Source organism: Epinephelus fuscoguttatus, linkage group LG24 (assembly GCF_011397635.1).
Source record: "Epinephelus fuscoguttatus linkage group LG24, E.fuscoguttatus.final_Chr_v1".
Lineage (NCBI taxonomy): Eukaryota > Metazoa > Chordata > Actinopteri > Perciformes > Serranidae > Epinephelus > Epinephelus fuscoguttatus.
In genome coordinates, this window is record NC_064775.1 from 11,683,200 (window position 1) to 11,703,770 (window position 20,571).

General features: G+C 41.2%; 2 protein-coding genes across 2 annotated transcripts; one reads left to right on the forward strand and one right to left on the reverse strand.

Annotated features, from left to right (window-relative positions):
• The first annotated feature begins 12,341 nt into the window (after positions 1-12,341).
• LOC125885157 (L-threonine 3-dehydrogenase, mitochondrial-like) lies at positions 12,342-16,592 on the forward strand. The gene is made up of 10 exons (XM_049570653.1): positions 12,342-12,462; positions 13,662-13,855; positions 13,945-13,987; positions 14,137-14,207; positions 14,318-14,467; positions 14,562-14,734; positions 14,845-14,935; positions 15,057-15,149; positions 15,307-15,483; positions 15,566-16,592. The coding sequence occupies exons 2-10, from the start codon at positions 13,669-13,671 to the stop codon at positions 15,703-15,705; spliced, it is 1,125 nt and encodes a 374-aa protein (XP_049426610.1). The 5' UTR covers positions 12,342-12,462; positions 13,662-13,668; the 3' UTR covers positions 15,706-16,592.
• A 131-nt stretch (positions 16,593-16,723) lies between these two features.
• Positions 16,724-18,912, reverse strand: lg24h8orf74 (linkage group 24 C8orf74 homolog). The gene is made up of 5 exons (XM_049570654.1): positions 18,836-18,912; positions 17,796-17,979; positions 17,456-17,679; positions 17,216-17,371; positions 16,724-17,137 (listed from the first exon to the last, which is right to left on the reverse strand). The coding sequence occupies exons 1-5, from the start codon at positions 18,884-18,886 to the stop codon at positions 16,889-16,891; spliced, it is 864 nt and encodes a 287-aa protein (XP_049426611.1). The 5' UTR covers positions 18,887-18,912; the 3' UTR covers positions 16,724-16,888.
• Positions 18,913-20,571: the final 1,659 nt, after the last annotated feature.

A 20,571-nucleotide genomic window follows, 5' to 3' on the forward strand; every position in this document is an offset into this window, starting at 1 on the left:
TAGCTCAACTAATTTACCACTTTGCTGTTTTGTAAACATAATGCATTTGACTAGTGGGACTTGTTCATGGTTACTTTGCCCTAGTGTGCTTTATAGCGATAAAATGCTTTCAGCGAGGGGAAAAAAAAAATCAATTTCCCCCCTGACCGATTTGGTTACACACAGCATAAACACAGTCTAGCCGGCTGTTGTCTTGTTTTTAGCTAACAAACAGAGCTTTTTTTGTTGCTCTTGTGGCTTATTCCGTACAATCCAGAGAGGTTTTCATAAATCAAAGGGTTGTTTTCACAGCCAAGAGCGTCAGTCTTTTTAGTTTAAACATGATTTGAATGATTTTGTGTCACAGTGTTTGTCCTCTTTCCCACTAAAACAGAAAATGGCTACAGGAGCCACTCAGTCTGGTTTACATCTCCGCTTTCTCTTCCCTTTTCTTGCTTTCTCATACCGTCTGTCATCACTCTCTTCTCTTCTCCTCCCCCGTTCGTTTCCGTATTTCCCTCTCAATTTTCTTCTCCCCATATTCTTAATTTCTTCTCTGTTTGGTTAACTCTCTCTCGCTCCGTCTGCCTCCTCTTTGTCTGCCTCTCCTCTCTCCTCCTCTCCCTCTCCTCCATCGCAACCCATTTCTGCTTCTTATGAACTGTGAAAAATGATTGTCTGCAGGATGAAGTGGACAGAATTCGCAGGCGTAATGGCCTGACAAAATGAATCGCGGCCTTCCTCGCCATCCATCACCGCTCCGAGGCGACTGCGGTTAAGATCTGTGAAGGTGCTGGCTTATTGATTACTAGTTGTAACTACAAAGTGTCTGATTCAGTGTTTGTAGCATGGCAGGGTGGAGGGAGGGTCGGTGATGGTGGGTGGATGGGAATGCAGGCAGCTGTAGCACTCTCAGAAATCCTCTTTTGATAGATTTTAAATGGTGAAATATTGATTTCTGTCCGGTCCAAGGACTGGCCAAGCAGGCCGCAGCCATTTGTCGGAGGTATAATGTCGGACACCCAGCTCTGCTGGCCACCATCAGTCATCCTGACACGGGGAAAAATGAGAGAGGAAGGAAGAAAAGGGGGAAAAGAGAGGAGGTCGAGGAAGAGGAAGAAAAATAAATCAGCGGTTCAACCCTTTACCTTCATTCAGTTTGGGTTAGTGCTCCTCTATGTGAAATGTCTTTTACATCCTGCTAAATTATGTCACTTATGAATATTCTGTATATTGTTTTAAGCGCTCACTCGTGCTTTTCAGTGGTTAGAATAACAACAACGCCCACAAAAATACAGCACACAATAACATCAACACCCTCCAAACTTTGCTCATTATCTTGTATTTGGTGAAAGTACTGGGACTGTGTATGGTGGTGGTAGTTGTGGTGGTGGTGATGGGAGTCTAAGAGGTGGAGGGTAATGACCTACTAAGAGAGCCGACCATGAAAAGGTGATTATTGCTCTTAATTGGTGTCCACAGAGGCAGCAAAAATGCAGGCAGGTAGCATTAATCTACATTAAGGACGCCGAAGACAGCACACACAACGCTTTTCTGCTGATTCACACTCATTTAAGGCTGCGTGTTGTTACGCTGATAAGCTTGAATTAATAGTAGTTTTTATTGCTGCACTACAACAAGGGGGTGTGCAATTAACTCACTGTGGTCTGAGCCTCACACATGCAAAGAGATATTACAACTGCACAGAAAGAGACAAAGCCAGCACTTCAAACTCTTCAAACTCAACATTTTACTTATCAAAATACAATCACACTCAGAGGTAGGTGCCATTAGGGTAACAAAAGAGGATTGACAGCAGTGGGATCATCTTCAGTTTGCTTTTAAATCTTTACCATTTAATCCATCCTGTCTTGTGTCAAAGTGTAGTTTGGATACCTCTATTTTTTCAGCTGACACTACGGTTACATCATGCATATTCTGAAGAGGCAAAAATAACTGACACACTGCAAAACAGCAGCAACTTCTCCAGCTGACCTGCAAATAAGAAGGGTCAGAAGCAGTTTAATCTGACCTTGGTCTGTATTAGCAGTTGTAGGCTGAACTGAAGTGTTCAGGGTGCTTTTTGGATTCCATCATCTCTAATCTCTCTTGACAAAATGACAAAATACTAGTGCAAAGGTGGTGGTATCTTGTGAAACTAGACAACGTAAGGCATCCACTGGTACCAACAAATTCGGCATAGCTTGTCAGGAAGGGAGCTAAATAATGCTCCAAATTTAGGCTAAATTTTGGCGAGGGAACAACTGGTGTGGCCATTTTCAAAGGGGTCCCTTGAACTCTCACCTCAAGGTATCTAAATGAAAATGAGTGCTGTGGGTACCCACAAGTCTCCCCTAAATGTCAAAATGTTTAGTCTCTTACAATCAACGTTCTCCTTGAATTGAAGCTGTATATTTGTCTTCTTAAGGGAAAAGCATATTTGAAGAACAATGAATCGCCTGACATTTAGAGATACACATTAAAGCAGATTTTTTGTGGAACTCAAAATGTTAAGTGTACCAGTATTACTATTTGCACATCAGATAATATTAAATGTAAAATTAAAAACCAAAATACATTAGTATCAGATTCCCATACGGTTATGTAGTTTACATTAAAGGTATTATGTTGTAGCTTACCAAAGCAAATATCAGCAATGTTAAAATGCCAATCAAGCACTCAATCTTTGAAAATTTCTAGAAATCACATTAGGCCAAAATATTAAGGCATAACAGTATTTTCTGACCCTGATATTGTAATTTAATATCATATATTGTATTTATACTTTGAAGCAAAATACAGAATAATTGTGATACCGGGGAAATTGAGTTCATTCCAATTTTGCAATTCTATCCATCATAATTTAGATTAAAACCCGGCCGAGTGCGATGCAATGTTTTGGTCCTGAGAAAAAACTGAAATTAGGTCGAGAGCAGGTGGTGACCGCCACCCACGCACCCTCCACATGTAACACACAGACACACACACACACACAGTCACAGCACAGAGGAAGCTCAGTCCTGGTGGGAGGTCTGAGGTCTGGCCCTCCGCATTCCACAGACAAGTGTCTAGCACCTGCTAGGCCTCAGTCAGCCTTTACTGGCCAACAGATTAGGACGGGCGGACACACTCCAAATCCGTTTACTTTACAGTCTGTGTGTTTCCGTGTGTGTGTGTGTGTATGTATGAGAGAGAGAGAGAGAAACAGAGAGAGAGAGAGAGAGAGAGAGAGAGAGAGAGAGACCAAATACATTTTGAGAAGGAAGTTATGCTGCAACAAACTGTGAAAGATTTTGGTCACACACACAGTCAATCACAATTACTGCTGGTGTGTGTGTTAAATGACAAAATAACACGACACCAATGCCTCAAGGAAACAGACTGATGAATCTGAACACACTGTCTGGTGGCGCTCGATGCGTTTTTTGGGCACAAAAGACTCACCAAGTCTGGATATCACGCACACACTATGCTGCATGTACATTGAAATGCACACACACCTTCAGCAGCCCATGTCTGACAGGTGCACATGTCAGTGGTTAGTTCAACCTGGATCAGAGCATTTGGTCTCACTCTGTAGCAGCCAGGCCCCTAGGGTGTGTGTGTGTGTGTGTGTGTGTGTGTGTGTGTATGTGTGTGTCTGTGTGTGTGTAACCCACGGGCCCGATGCTCAGTACCCAGACACTACCCATATTGTTTTCTTCAGTGGAGCTAGAAAAAGGGGAAGCTGATTTACAGAGCTGTCTGGCACTGGAGCACACGGATGCATGACTGACTCGGCCTAATGGAGTTTTCAGCTTTGGATTTACACTTCTCCGTCTGCGAGAGGAGCGGAGTCGTGCAGGAGTACAATCTGGCTGCCGCACGACGTCTCTGTGGCAGCTATGTTAGCGCCGTGATCTCGATCCCTACCAAGTAATGTTTGCTCTGTTGCCAGCAGCACCTTAGCCCCTTCGCCGTCGGGCCAGGTTTGGAGCGATTTAGAGGTTATGGATCCCCAAAGTGGACATTTTCTTCTTCTTTATAAGTTTGCCGTAATAAAAGCTCCTGAGTCAGACTTGTTTTATTTTTCTTTTGAATTGTGTTTCCACAAAATCCATTTGCTGGTGTAATTATGCCCTTGAAATTGTGTTATTATTCACCAAAATCCACACTAAAGCATTCAAAAAGCTATGCTCCCTTCATCTAAAATCACACGTTGCATTAAATCAAAGAAATTTTATGTCAACAACTAATTAGTGAGCAACCATGTTGGATGATTGTCGACAAAAGCAAAAAGTGTCACAGCTCCCTCCAGGAAATTAGACCATGAGTTATAAAGTGTTCATCAATCTGACATAAAGAACAGGTTCACCCTCCAACATGGCAGTATGTCCTGGCCAACCGTCGCCCTCTCCTGTGACCCAGAGAGCCGGAGCTGCTAATGCTGGGAATCCAACATTAACGTGTGTTAACTGGACCTAAATCGGTTCAGTCTGTGTCGGATTGCTGGACTGCCATCACGGCAGGACTGTGTAACTGCGTGCAGCTGCCCCTAAACGTTGGCTTCAACAAATTACTCATTTCACAGCTCACAAAGCATTTAGCCTCCGAACTATGTGAACGAATCCATTCCTGTGCTTTTGGAAGGACACCCACTCACATGTGAGTGGAATATTTCTATCAGCAGTCCTGATGCCATGGACCCAGTTCTATGAGCAGATTCTTGTCTGAAGATTGTCAGCTTAAACGCTATGATTGATATGTCGTTATGACGTCTGACTGTACGTGTGAGTGTGCTAAAACACTGAAAAAGGTGAATTTGTTGTCAGCTCAGGGCTGTCACTTCTAATTTAAATTTCAGACTATGGCCTGAAGGTGGGAAATATAAGGTGTAATCTGTCCATCTGTGGCTGACAATGTAAAAAACAACTACCTTCTACCAATGACTTGTCGCTCCGGAGAGGAAGTGGAGGCACCGCGAATGATCAAAACATGATCAGACCGGATTTCACCTGGCAAACTTTACTCAAGCTGAGACAAAAAGCAGGTGGGACAGGAAAGGATTATGGGCAGAGCTGTAGGTCCCAGTCTCAGTTATGAAGTCCAAAGTCAAGACTAACAAGTCCCAAGTCTAGTCGAAGTTAAACTTTGATTCCTTGGAAGTTTGGTTCTAACTTTAGTAGCACAGCTTTAACTCCTGTAGCTCTTTCTTTGATCGGAAAGACACGATATTTATATTAAAGAACTGGTACGTTATTCCTACTATACACTGGAAGACTTCAAAAATATTTTAAAGTCTGACACCCTATCACATCTAAAGATAATGTAAGTTTTTAGCCACACATTATAAGATTATCCAAAGAATGGGGATCTTGCAGGGTCACTATTTGCAAGACCACAGCTGGATTCCTTTTGAGATAATTTCCTGTTTCTGGTGGAAAATATTACACCAAACTCCCTTTATGAAATACGACATATTAAGAATGCCTTATATGCCATATCTGGAAAAACACATAACTCTAGAAATACAAGACAAAAGGCGTCATATATCGACAGTATTCTCATCAATTTGGCATCAATATAATCTATAAAAATAAACTGTTGATTTTGTCGCCTTAACTCACTAGAGTTGGTTAGCTATGCTATTTTCATAAGAAGAACTGGTTTCAAAAATTAAAGTAAGTGCTGATTGGTGGATCAGATTCACGCCAAATTAAACACCAGCTCTCGTTCACTCCACAACTCCAGCAGTTTCTCCTTGTTATCCACGGTACAAGAGAACAGAGACTTGTTCACGTTCCACCATGTTTACCGTCTACCTTTAACAAATTTAACATGTTCGATTTTGTCGAAACGTCAAAACAAGAAAAAGACTAACAGGGGAGCGCACCAACTGGGATAAATCTCATGATTTTATTCCAATATTGGAATTTTTTTGTGAAGGTAAAATTGCTTGAAAGGTCGTTTGGTCTACAGCCAGCATTAGCTGTTTGTCTCATCTATAGGACAAATGTTACACAGCCATTCAGTGAGCGAGGTGAGTGAGTAGACTCAAGGACCAGCCCTTGACTGTGTGAGAGCAGACCATGAGCGCCGGCTTGGATCCAGACTTCCTTTATTATCTCCTCATTTTGGAGCGATTGTCAGGGGACCTTGAAGCATGGACGCCAAAAACTCAGGGTGTAACAGCTCCCATAGTAGAAGCTTTGGTCCGGCATCAACTGTTGGCTGTGGCTAATGAATGCTATATAAACTGGAAAACTGATTTCCTTAATCCACTTACGGTTCTTTAGATTCTATGGTGCGGTAAGCCTATTAGGCCGCAGAGCTGTGGCGAATTGTGCGATAAGTGTCGAAAGTAACAGCGGTGGGAGACTGAGGAGGAAGGAACAACTGTGGCACAATTGTCTTCTGAAGGTCTCTCGGAGTACAGTATATAATGTGCGATGAAATCATGCGTAATATAAGCCGCAAAAAGAAAGAAAAGTTGAGGAAGAAATCAAACTGATTTCTTCATCACTTATATCCATAGCAGTAAGCTTGGATTTGTCCCTGGGGCTCTTTCTGCAACATTTATTGAGAAAAAAAGCGAGACAGAAAGAGACAGAGAAGGATCAAGGTCTCTCCCTATAATTACAAAGATAGCACGGTCTCACTGCCTCCCCAGTGGAGCCTCCAAGGCGTCACTCCCTGTCCCTTCATATTGTATAAAGACTGTTCTATCAGCCCAGGAACGGCATCATTGCTTGTAAATTAATTTGGGGTTCCTGTCAGTCGGGGCCTTCTCCTCTCTTATCTGGCAGTGTAATATGGGAAGCTGAGAGGCTGGGGAGATACTGCTGAGAGCGCTGGAGGAGAGGAGGTGAGGGTATAGGCAGGGATGGAGGGAGGGGGGAGTATTAAAGAGGAGAGAGATAGATAGGAGGAAAGAGAGAGGCAGGGACAAAACAAGAGAGGCGAGCGCGAGAAGCGAATGGGTCCCTGCTGGATGTCAAGAGCGGATTCAAGGAAGTACCTGACTCAGTGATAAGTGAATATGGTCTGTATCCTATTTTACACACACACACACACACACACACTCACACAGCTATTTGTCATCCAGACTGGACTCTACACCGAGAGGCCTTCACCTATCAGCACTATTTGTCCCCGTGTCACAGCCCACGGATAAATCTTCTCCCGAGGATCCTTGTTTAAATCCACCCCCTATTACCAGAAGTCCAGCCCTCTTATGACCACATGTGCTCAACACACATACACACACACACACACGCACACACACACACACACACACACACACACACACACACACGCACCTCTGACCCCTTCACTTGTTTCTAATTAACCCCTCACACACTGTATGGAGCCGCAATTCCCTAATGGCAATAAATAGGCCTGACTACAATCCCATTAGCGGCCGGAGTCATGATGGTGAATTAGGAGGACAATGACTGGGTGCTGGGACAGCACGGAGGCTGAGCTCGTTCACTTACAATATGAGCACCGTTACTTAGAGTGTACCTTCATTTTCTGAGAGGGGTTACTTACATAAATAGTACTCTTTACTATGTAATTATAAAAAATATCTGTGTGTGTATAATGGCTATTTGTGTACTTATATAACTGGCTGTGCAAAATGCAAAGACAGCTCCTAATTAATAGAGATGTAAAATGTAAAAGAGGCTTTTATTTTGCTAATTTCAAACCGTCAGTAGCTTTTGATTCAAACACTCAATTTCCTGCATTCTGGTAAATTTTTCTGCATCAATTTATAGTGTAAATGTAAAAGTGTACTGTAAATTTTGTCAAAATGAAAGTCCTCTGTTACTTATGTTTTTATTGGGGGCAGGGGCGAATGCACATGTTCTAAATATTGAGGGGGTCGTGTCCCCTATGTCCCCCTTTAAATCCACACCAGTGTCTGTGGGCCAAATCTGGCCCACACGAGGCTGCAGGATGCCAAAGTGGATTCTTTTTTTTACATTAAATGAAAATAAATGCCTGGAGTGCATTTTAAAAAGCACCAAAATATGTTTTTAAAAAAAAGAGGCCAGTGGAAGATTCCCAAGCGGCCCCTGAAAAGGCCCTGAATGTCCTGAAAGCCTAGACACGCCCCTGCTTACACCTGACCTGTGCAGGGCTGCTGTGACTGAATTTGCCTTGTTTATTAATTTTATCTGATAAATACTGTTCATGTTTGTTTTTTAAGTGGCCCCTGGCTTCCTGTTATTTTGCAAAAGTGCTCCCCCTCCCCCCCCAGCAAAGCACGTCGACTATTCCCATTATAGTTTCATAAAAATCGGAACAGTTCCAACAATTTTAGAGAAAATATGATGCATTGCCATAGATTACAATACTCAACATTATATAATTAAAATGTGCTCCACGTTGACAACATTAAAATGCTGCTTGCACATTCAGCAATATTAATATTCCATAATATCTTCTCCGAGTGCGAGGACATTGTGCATAATGAGTACTTTTAATTTGTTAATTATCCTGCAAATATTTTTGCACTTTTACATTTAGGTTTTGAGTGCAGGACTTTTAATTTCAGGGTGCAACATTAACAACAATTAGAATTAAATCAGTAGAGTTCGTATTAAATGAAACTACATAATTCTACTCAGTTTTCTACTGAGTGTAAAAGCACTGTATGATTATTCATGTGAATCTGTGGGATCAATAAGACCCTCCGTAGCTGCCAAATGTTAGCAAACAAATTGCAGTTTTCCACCATAATACATCAGTAAGCTTTATTGTTTTGACAGTATATGAAAAAGTACTATAGGGCACCACTTCATTGTGTTTTTGAATGTGTAAAACAATTTATTTCAACCAGGAGGTTGAAGTAATTACATCCATTTTCGTGTATGCAAACAGTAATTATTTCCACTCTGCATTTCCACATTAAACTAAAAATATATCTTCTTCCTAATGTGGAGAACCGAGTCTGCCACAGCCAGAAAAGCCTCCCATTATTTCCAGCATGTACACAAAGCAACAATGAGCAAAACAAGCCTGGAATTTGTGTGTACTACTTCGTGAGATATTTGGCAGACCTCCAAAATGGCAAAAAACAACAGAGGCCATTTAAGCAAATGAACAATAAGACATGCATCATCTATTGTGGCCCATTCTGCACGGTTGGAAGTGAATACACAAGAAGAATTGGTTCATATCCAAAAGCTTGGAGTGTGGAGGTAGACAGGACTGCCCAATTTATTCCTAAATAGAAACACTGTATTTTGGCGTATCTGTGTACACTTTTAAGCTCATCATCCAGTAGCTGTAGAGATAGAGAAGCAAGGAACTCAGGACATAAAAATGTTTAAATGCTTCTGAAAAAACAACGCAAATAACATAATCTGCTGTTAATTTCACCCAGTGGGTAATATATGTTTGAAAATTGCATTTTGTGGTTATTTTAACAGCTGTTGGAAATGATAGAAAATAAAAAGAAATGGAAAGTATTGTCATCAGACAATTACAAAAAGGATAAACTGATCACTCTCTGTGTTTGCTGGGCCAGCAGGCTGCATAAAAGAGATGCAAGCCTTTGGAGTTCTAAGATTTCTTGGTATCTAGTGCCACCTGGTGGTTTGCAGCAGATGTACACATGCACGCAAGCAAATCTACCACATCGACTTTGCCTCTTTTTGTTGTTGTTGTTTCGCATTTCTTTGTAGTTTTCGGCATATTTTAGTGGTTTTGTGTCTCTGTGTGGTAATTTTGTATGTCCTTGTGGTTGTTTTATGTTTCTTTGTAAGCAGTTTGTGTCTCTTTGAGGGCATATGTGTGTCTTTTTTGGTTGTTATGCTTCTCTTTATACTTGGTTTGTGTCCCTTTGTAGCCGCTTTTGTCTCTTTGTAGTTGCTTTGCATCTCTTCTTAGCTGTTTTGTGTCTCTTTAAAGTTTATTTGTGTCTTTTTGGTCATTTTATATCCCTTCATAGTTATTTTGTGTATCTTTAACATTGTTTTGCTTCTCTCTGGGCTCATTTTTGGTCTCTTCCTGGTCGACACTTTGGGCCCCTTGACCTGTGCACAGTCGGCCCATCAGGAATTCATCCAAGCTTTAAATGCCAACTGTGATGATGATTTGAGCCACGAACATTTTGCTGTGCACTAATCTTTTCACATGTAGGACCCCATCCACTTTCTTACTTTGTCAAATATTGCGCTGGGAAATCAAAACCTGATAATGAAGGATGGTAGGGGATGGAATATTGGCTAAGCATAAAGACTTTTTTGTGCAAAATTAGAGTGGATTTTTTTGGTATTCTGGAGGTTACCCTCTACCACTACCACATGAGCTTGTCAGAGATGTTTGCATTTGTCTAAGAGTGCTCATGTGAGTGCATGTGTGTGTACACACTTGTCCACCATTTCGTTAGCGATGCAAGACAGATTAATCTTCCAGCATGTAACAGAGAATAAATCACTTGTACATAATTAGCAGGGGCAAGGTTATGACTGACACTGAATTTCATCTTAATTACAGGAGGGAAATTTGTTTCATTAATTTTATGGGGGTTTGCATGAACACATCTCGAATAAGTTAATCACACCTGTCATTGTTCAAGTAAATGTTCACAACAACAGCATAATCCATTAATTTATTCTTATGGGAACTTTTGATTTTAATAATAAGCATGCATTGGTTTGCATAAAATTATGTAGCTGACGAGTCATATAATGTTGGACAGGATGTGTGGTTGTGGTTCTGGCTCAGGGGCCAACTGGGGCTTGCTTATCTTTTCATTCACATATCACACATGCAGCACATTAACAACCAATAAACCCACATTATTCAAAGCCTCTGTGGGCTGACAGCAGCTACAACACAACATCTTTAAAAATACATAATATAACCTTCAAAATATCTACATGAAAACAGCATTTAAATACACACGGGGAGCCACAGAGAGACATTTAGCATCAGGTTACAAACCAGCTAACATTAGCAAAGAGCTAAATAAAGAAACACAGAGAAAGAAAGTATATTTGACTCACGGTTTTAATGTCGAAGTCCATTCAGCTTTCTCTAATTTAGACGAAGTTTCCATGTCATGTAGTGTCCCCTCTGCACTTGTCGTTCTCACCTCCTTTTTCCTTCGCTGCTAGCTTACGCTGGTTCTCCAAAACGCGCTAACTTAACCGTTGTCATTAGAAACAAGCTAACTCCGTCCATAGTTTGATGTAAATAATGTTGATAAATTTCCATTGTTTGTTGAATGTCAGGGTTTGGTTGGCTTCACAGCTAATTACAGAGTCTCTTTTTCCGGAGAAGTCTGTTATATTTACGCAGTGACATGACAGTGACCTGACTTTGACAGTTAGCTAATGCTAATACTTTTTAATTAACTTTACCTGGCTTGTCTTAATTGGAATTCTGTGAGGGTGCAATGTCGTCTATTGACCACATGATGGGAGACATTCACCAGCCGTTACAACCCGGGGGGCGCTGTTTCCCCTATTCGAGGAAGCAACAAAAGAGAGCAAGATGCAACAAAGAAACTTATTAATTGCTCTTTTTTGGATAGTAGGGGAGTTCTAGCTTGTGTTGGATATAAAGTCTTGTCCAGTAATACAGCCTTGTAATAAATATGATCTCCATTTAAAACTTTTATTTTTGTCAATTCTTTGAGGCACTGATTCAACTCCATGGCAATTTTAGACTTGTTTGTGGTAGGTGTTTTTGCTCCTCTGCATGAAGTAAACAAACATATTTTAAAGATATTTCACAACATTACTAAAGCAACACTGAAACTCGCCATTACTGACTCAACAAAAACTAATTTTAACCTAGTGATTGTTTTGCAGGACTCTTTGCCTTGTATTACTTTACTACATTTAGTGTACATGCGTCATTTTACCAGTTATAAGCAGCAAAAAATATTAGGAACTAAATAACTAAATAAAAATGAATGTAAATGTAATTAGTTACTGTTACTAGGGGAAAATGTAATTAACTTACAGTTCCCAAACAAATATGTTGGTGTTCACAAAGGGGGTACATCCAAATATATTATTTTAGGTAAAAGTTTATATGTAGAATATAACATTAATTTTGTTGCTTTGCTTCCTTTCACCCTTTCTTTTGGCATCGCCTATTTCCGGTCATTTTTCAGCTTTATTGTACAATTTGTACACATTTGTTAGAAAAGTAATCAAATGTAATACGTAATATTACTTTGATAAAGTAATGAAAATAGTTACAAAATTACTACATTTTTAACGGGCAATTAGTAATCTATAACTTCCGAACATCACCCTTTCCTTCCTTCAGTTGTAAATACTGATTTTATTTTGAAAGTTCCAGCCGGAAGTTTATGTTTTATTCGGGCAGGCTCGTGAGCCGAGCCTCTCGAGTTGTAAGCCAATCACAGTGCAACTAACCTCTACCATAGCCACGCGATCGCTTTTCATGTTTCATCACAAACACTGGCTGTCTGACGGAGTTTTAAGTCGTCTTTTCATTTTTCTGATTCACTTTAAAGTAAGAAATAAACGCCATTTTAATACAGCTTTTATTTAGCCAGCTTAGTAGCCGTTTACATCTGGTTCGGCTACGTGTTAGCTAGCGCGGATAAATGAAAGCACAGCTAGCTAACGTTGATGTCAAACGGTGAGATGATAGCGAGGCTAAGGTTACTGTTATCTAACGTTCAGCAGCAGGAGGAGAGATGGTGTCAAGTTGGCCTGACCCCAAAGATAGTCACTTTATCAGCTGCTGATATGTCGTAGTTTACATTAGCTTCGCACCCGGCTTAGTTACGTAGTGCTAGTTCGCCACTTTGGTGTTTTCTGGCGAGGACGTCACGACGAACCTCAACTAAAAAAAACACCTATGTAGAAGTGTTCCCGTTATTTTTAAATGTGTATAACTCGTACACAAGACATAACACATTTTAAATAATCGTTTGGCTCCTGTCTTCAATTCGGCATAAACTACAAGTACAGTAATTCATTAGAAATATGAATAATTGGTGTGTCTCTAATGCAGGAAGTTACACAGTTGTCAGACCGTAATACATAACAAGGTATTGGCCATAACTTTAACATTATAATACACAATGTAATGTCCATTTCAGTGCTGCTAACTTAGATTGCAATTGTGCAGATCAAGGTTGGTTAATGGCTTTGGCGACATTTACCCTACTGCCTCCATAAGATTAAGGATGGTTTGCCATATATATGAAGTAGTCTATATTTAGACCAAGTCAGCAGCAGGCTGTAAGAAGCTAATCTGAGATAGGTGTTGGGATTAAGCAAGACTTGATTTACAGAAAGTGTGTTTATTTATGTTGACTGATCCAATTTAATAAACGTGCCTGTAAACTTCTGCCTCTAGACTTATTGGTATTAAGGCTAATTAAAACGCACAACAAAGCATCAAAAAATTGTATGAACAAAACAGAAATGATGACACCTAACAGGCAGAATGTATTCTAAAGCATTGGTACATATTATATCCATGTAGACAACTATTAAAACAGAAAAGTACACCCTGTTCTGTACATCAGGGTGGCGTCTAGAGTGACACCTTCATGCCGTAAGCTCAAATTGCCCCTGACACACAAGTACATTTAGTAATGGTGATGCAACTTAACTGTTGTGCACTGTGGTTCAACATGGGCTCACAATATTTTAAAGTGCTTCAGATAAGTTGCTGTTAATGCATGCTTTTGTTTACAGGAGGTGTATGATGCTGGTGACGCAGTTGCTGAGGGGTGCAGTGAAGCATGCTGGAAGTACTCCCCACTGCAGTGTTGAGAGACTGATCTCAGTTGCACGTGGTATCAGCTCATCCTCACAACAGTTATCAGCATTTGGGAGAACAACTCCACCGTCCTGCACTGACATTGACCACCCTAAAGTCCTCATCACTGGTGGGTGTTTGCAGTCTGTGTCATTATATCAGCTCTGTCTTGATGTAATATCTAAAACAGTCAATGACCCTCTCTTTTTATTGTTTCAGGAGGGCTAGGACAGCTGGGGGTGGGGCTCGCCAAGTTGCTAAGGTAAGGAGTTTATGTAACCTGTCTCTGAAGGTGGCGTAGTTGTTTTGAATTTGTCTCAGAGTGAAAAGTCTTCTCTTTGGTTTATTGGTCCATTTTGTCATCTGTGATTTCAGTTCTCAGAACTGTCTATATTGATGTTTAACCTTCAGGAGACGATTTGGAAAAAACAACGTGATCCTGTCTGACATTAGGAAGCCCCCCAACGACGTCTACCACGATGGTGAGTGTTCTTGTATAACCTAATATTCGTGTTAGTCTACATAAAACTAGAGGACTCACTAGATGAGTTCAGACACTGGTCAAACACACTAACTTTTGTGTCCTCCATAGGTCCGTTCATCTTCTCAGACATCCTGGACTATAAGAACCTCAGGGAGATTGTAGTGAACAACAACATCAGCTGGCTGGTTCACTACTCGGCTGTGCTGTCCGCTGTGGGAGAGAACAACGTCGCGCTGGCCAAAGAAGTCAACATCACAGGTATATGCAGAAACATTTATAGAATAATTTTAGATAAGACTTTACAGATTCATCTCAACACAGACACTTATGCGCAGTCTCTCTCTTTTCGTAGGTCTCCATAACATATTAGACATAGCAACCGAACATGGTCTGCGTGTGTTTGTCCCCAGCACCATCGGTGCCTTTGGTCCGTCCTCACCCAGGGACCCTACACCTGAGCTGTGTGTGCAGAGGCCACGCACCATCTATGGCGTCTCCAAGGTGCACGCAGAGCTGATGGGTGAGGTGAGACGCGCACAAACACCTCCAAAGCATTCCTACATTTTTATTCATTGTTGCACCATGAATTCCCATAAAGCCAAATGATTTTTAAGCACTTCCTGTGTCTTTGTCAGTACTACCACCACAGGTATGGGCTGGACTTCCGCTGCCTCAGGTATCCAGGTGTCATCTCAGCAGACTCCCAGCCAGGAGGGGGAACTACAGGTAAGCAGGTCTAAGGAGGAAGTGTTAAACCTACCTGAGAATGTGATAGAGATGTTGTAGTTGGCTGTAATTTTTACAGATTAAGCAGAAGATAATCTTGATCTGTTTTTACATTTCCCAGATTACGCTGTCCAGATCTTTCATGCAGCCGTGAAAACTGGCTGTTTTGAGTGCAACCTGCACGGCGACACACGGCTTCCCATGATGTACATCGGTAATGCCAGACATTAGAATTTTGTGGTAGAACTGTTAATTTTTCCCTGTCAACATTTTAAACTTTCCATTTCCATCTCTTTCTTCTCTCCTTTTTGTCTCCTCTCCTGCTCACCCATTCCTTTGCCCTCCCTTCGTCGTCACCTCTTCCTGTGCAGATGATTGTCTCAGGGCTACTTTAGAGTTCTTGGAGGCTCCGGCAGACACGCTGGTCAGCCGCACCTACAACATCAACGCCATGAGCTTTACACCACACGACCTCACCCAGGAGATCCAGAAAGTCCTGCCTGACCTCAAGGTCACCTACAATGTGGATCCCATCCGGCAGGCTATAGGTGAGATATAATGATATCTCTACTTTATAGCCTTTTTTTAAACAACACCAGATTTACAAATCTCTCTTCTGTCGCTTTGCAGCGGACGGCTGGCCGATGGCGTTAGATGACAGCGCAGCGAGGCGGGACTGGGGCTGGAAACACGAGTACGACCTCGCAGAGTTGGTGCAGACCATGCTGGCCCACATCACCATGGGCAACCAGCTTGCACAAGCCTACTGAGCCTTTTGTAGCATTTTGGTAGCAAAGCTTTACTTGAAAGTGTGTGACATTGAGGATTTGAGTATTTTTAGCGTTCAATGATACACTTTAAAAAGTTATGTCTCAACAAAATCACCAGGTCTGACCTAAAAGCTTAAGATCCTAAATTAATAACAAGATTTAGACCATTCAAATAATTACGACCAATTTGACTAAGATATGAAACTACATATTATAAAAACATTCCAGACCTCCTAATATCATGTCTTTGGTAACATCTGTGATTTTGAACCCCCTCCTTATCTGTCCATCCAGCTTTTGTGTGAAACTAATGTGCTTACTGTGCTGCAAGCGCCTGCTGGATACTGTCACCACCTGACTGCACTGTTAAGAGAGTTAAGCTCTCTCTCTCTGAATGTACTGTATTTATATATGTATGTCATATTGTGAATGTAAAGTATGCAGATGCCGGCCTGTCGTCTGTAGCAGCTAAATGCTTGCCTTAGGGGGGCACCTCTGCCGTCCTGAAAACCAGTTAGCTGTTAGCAAGAGCTGCACTCCAACTGGCCACCAAAATACACCATAATCATAAACACTGAAAGGCTTTACCTCGGGTGCTGTTACTATAGAAACTGGTAACGCTTGCCCTTCTGTAGGGATAGTTTACGGGTGCTTTAACTGTAGTTGCCTAGCAGAGCTTTAGACCTTCAAGTGTTCAGGTTAAAGAAGAATAGCTCCTTTGCACTAGGTGATTTTGATATTTTTATTTCTATCTAAATGGTTTTTATTGTTGCTTTCTGTGTGGAAGCTGCAGTCTCGGTGCTGAATCTTTATGAATGTTTAATCAGTTAATGTAGCAGCCGTCGGAGTTCTTCAGTTTTGGAGTTGTGCTTCCATGACTTGAGTTTGTGAAAGGCACCAGAGCTCTATTATTATTTTTTTGAATGTTGATGTTATTTATGAAGCTATTCTTTGAAGTTTCTGTCAAATCAAAAGTTTTTTTAAATAAATACATAAATGAAACTTGTTCTTAATGCTTTTCCTTTATAACCATACACAAACATGGTACATGCATGTGGTCATAAACCAGGTTGCGGAGTCTTGCCTTGTTGTATTTGACGATTAACCTGACAGTTAATGCTTTGAAACAGGTCGTCTGTAGGTCCTTAACAATTATAAAATTCAATTTCATAAATATTAGGCCTTATCCTGCATTCCCAGACTCTCTCTGTCCTGTCCTTGCTGTGTGTTGCTTTGCCTTTGTTGCATTTGAATGTAAGTCAGTGTGACTTGTGTTGGAAAGAACAGGACAGTGGAGCCTTCCGGTGGCCAGTGCTGCCTGCTGCAGTTTCAGCTGCAGGATGTCACTGAGCAGGGAAGCCTCTTGGTTCAGACTCTCCAGCATCTGGCCTTCTGTTGCCTTCACTGCTGCACGAACCAACGCTGCAACACCCTACAGAGAATGGCAGCCAAACTGAGCGATACTCCAACATGCTTTTTGAGTGGTTTTATAAGCCTTGGTGAGTTTTACCTGTTGGTCCAGTTGCTCATCTTCAGGAACATCAACCTCCCCCACAGTGACCCTTGACCCTTCTCTGAGACTCTGCAGCTTCTCCTCCTTCTGTTGCAACACTGAGGTGAGCTCAGCTTGTCGACGCTGATCCTCCCACACATGCAGATCTGTACCCTGCAGCACATGCACAGCACACTCAGATATATGATATGTTAATTGCAGCTGGTTGCTAGTCAGGGGTAACAAGGGCGTCATTACCTGCGCTAGAGGACAGGGTGTAGGCGGCAACTGCACCTCCAAGTGTAGCTGAGCGATGGACATGTGAGCAGCTCCACCCACCACCGCCTGGAGAAGCCTCTGCCGGGTGATGCAAATGTCTGTGAGGAACTTGGTGAACTCGTGTTGGTGGACAGAGGTGAGGTTTGGCAAATACTCAGACAGCACATCTCTCAGCAAGGACAATATTTTGGCTGCGTTGAGACCTGATGGATAGAAGACAATAATGTCTATCAGCCTGAGAGGTTTTAATCACGACCTCCAGGTGAAGCACTGTGTCACCTTCAAGGCCTCCATACACTACACTGCTGTTTGCTCTCACCGTCCAGCTGCGGGAAGATGCCTTTGGCGATCACAGCTGCCCGGATCACGTTAGACCATGAGAAGCCACGGGCTGCTGCAAACATGGCAATGTCATACACAAACTCCTGGTGGAAGCACCGCTGCTCATCACAGAACTCAGGCCACAGGAAGTGACAGCTGAGCCTCTGCACACCTGCATCTCTCTGTCACAGACAGGGATACAGCCACAACAACACAGTTACTATTACTAATGCATTGATGTATAAGCAATGACTTAAAAGGTGGAGCTTTAACTTTTATGAATGACACATCTCAACTTTTTTGCACCTCAATCTTTGGGTTATGGTTCACTCACTTTACTTTGTTGTTTCTGCTGATACAAGTACATCATTACATCTTTTTGTCTTTTCATGCTTCACTTTATATATAGTGTTCAAGCTTTTTAAGGTTATTTGTCTGGACTCCACACATAATATGAAATGTGAGGTTTCAGGGTCCTCCACCTAAACTTTTGAGCATCAAACAGTTAACTTCCTGCTTTCTGGTGACCTTTAATGCACCATTTTGTGCTGTTTTGGGATAAATTTATGGTGTAAATGTTTTTAATTTTGTCAAAATAAAAGTCCTCTGCCACTTTCATCTTTTCATTAATGGGGACAAATACACTAAAGACTCTAAATATTGAGGGGGACGTGTTCCATGTGTCCCCCTGAAATCAACTCTTAAGTTTAAGTGTTGTAATTTATACTACACGCCAGACTACGTGAGGTTATTATATTGTTTTGTATATTAATAAGCTGCATGCAACTGTAGCTATCAAATAAATATAGTGGAGTTGAGTATAAAATTTTATTCTGGAACGAAGTGAAGAATATAAAGTAGCATATAATGCCTCAAAAGTTAGCTCGCGTTTACTCTCTCAGTCGGTTACTGCATGTTTGGGTCGATTATGTTGGTGTTTTAAAATTCCAAGTAGCACAGGAACGCACCACAATAACACGTCACTCTGTTTTCAGTCATTAAATAAAGCTTTCAGGTGTAAATTCAAAGCTCGCCTACCTGTTGTTTCACTATCTGTGCTATTTCGCTTTCTGTAAGGGCCTCCATCATTGATAAACTACGAGAGAGTGCTTGGTTGCCATTGGAGACGGACGCGGGCGCGTAGTGCGGCGCTGTTAACGTGATGACGTCAAACGCGCTGACGTAGAGTGTATAGCAGCTGATGGAATGTTCAGATACAGATTACTTTGCTGTCAGCGTTACCTTTAGTTTCTGCCATATAATATAACTACATGTAGACTAAAATAAATAGTATTAATTAATTATTCAATTAATTATTCACTATATATTTTGGAACAATATAGAATGAGTTTATCAGACACTTGTTGTTGTTTAATGGCGGCTGATTGACAGAAGCTGCTGACATTGTTATGGTTTGTGTCTGTGTGTTTGTCAGTGAGCACCGGAGCCACTAACAGGTCCTATCATGTAACGAGGCTTAATCAATCAGGGACTACAGATGGCTCAGGCAGGGTTAATCCTCTTTAACATGAATCCCACTCCTCTTCTCCTCCTCCCCCTCCTCCTCCTCTCTTCTCCCCCCTTCTTCTGCTCTTCTCCGCCTCCTCATACGGTTCTGTATAAATTGGAGGAGTGGGGTTTCTAATGTAAAGATAACACATTGAGATTTTGTCAAGGTAGCCATGTCAACAATACACCACTTCCGGTTGTGCATTTAAAAATAAAAGTTAGATTAGCTGAATTGCTTTTATCTTTTATTGAAAATGATGTATTATTCACATTAGATAGGGAGATGTAACTTTACTTCATGTAAAAGATTACATGAAAAAATGACGTGCATAAAAAAAGGCTCAAAATTAATTTAGTTTTAAGATTAAGAGTTTTAAAAATTGCTTAAGTTCAGTGAATTTCAACAACCAAGCAGGTCAAATGTGGATTTCAGCTTTTTGAATAATAATTATCCATAGAAAAAATGTTAAGAAGTAATTATAAAAGCAAGTAATTATAAAAGTAACTATAAAAAGGACTGTATAGCCTTTCTCTCTCCCTCCTCTACATTTGATACTATAACAGACCCAGTTCTTTTCCAACCTAAGGGTGAATGGTCTGGATTTGTTGCATCCAACAGTTGGAAGATTTTTTGATATTATGAGGCAAGGCTCATTTTACTGAGCCTGATTTCTCATATCTAAGAAGAAACAAACTGGAAAACTCCACAGTGAGTTGCACTGGTGTGCCTAACCATTTCATCTAGGTGCACCAGCACATAATTTAGATGCACCCAATTTTTTTCACTGTGCCTTTTTGGGCCACAATAATACCTTTTAAGCATCACCTTTTTTGTCTTTTCCCATATGCATTGGTAATGTCTCAGCCAGGGGTGTGAGGGGACACAAAAGTCATGGTTTGCTTCATACCCTGGTTTAGGAGTAACGAAAAAGTGTGAGTTTGCTACAACCCACAAAAAAAGACCACAAATGAAGTGTCGCCTACAGGCTGATATCGCACTTGTGAACTTTGGTTACACATTATGTGTGAGGAAAAGTGCATCAGTGTCATAAATGTTAGGCAGGGTCACTGGTGCAACCAATAAAAAAAGTTCAGTGTTAAGTGTAAAATATTAGTTTAGTCAGATTTTTGCTCTCACATATGTTGCATGTGTGACCAAAGTGGTCTCACTCTGGAGCCCTGAAACTCTAACATTTACTTAAAACTCTGGTTTTGTGACAAAATAAATTTAAATATGGACGGTGCTCTCTGTACACCTTGGAAAT

Bases quoted from the DNA above. Each gene is read 5' to 3' on its own strand.
- lg24h8orf74 (XM_049570654.1), bottom strand. From the start codon at position 18,886: ATGATGGAGGCCCTTACAGAAAGCGAAATAGCACAGATAGTGAAACAA. The intron at 17,372-17,455 runs GTAATGACGCCC...CATGTGCTGCAG, and splicing joins CACCCTGTCCTCTAGCGCAG to GGTACAGATCTGCATGTGTG. The intron at 17,138-17,215 runs GTAAAACTCACC...CATTCTCTGTAG, and splicing joins ATGAGCAACTGGACCAACAG to GGTGTTGCAGCGTTGGTTCG.
- LOC125885157 (XM_049570653.1), top strand. From the start codon at position 13,669: ATGATGCTGGTGACGCAGTTGCTGAGGGGTGCAGTGAAGCATGCTGGA. The intron at 14,208-14,317 runs GTGAGTGTTCTT...TGTCCTCCATAG, and splicing joins CAACGACGTCTACCACGATG to GTCCGTTCATCTTCTCAGAC. The intron at 15,150-15,306 runs GTAATGCCAGAC...CTTCCTGTGCAG, and splicing joins GCTTCCCATGATGTACATCG to ATGATTGTCTCAGGGCTACT.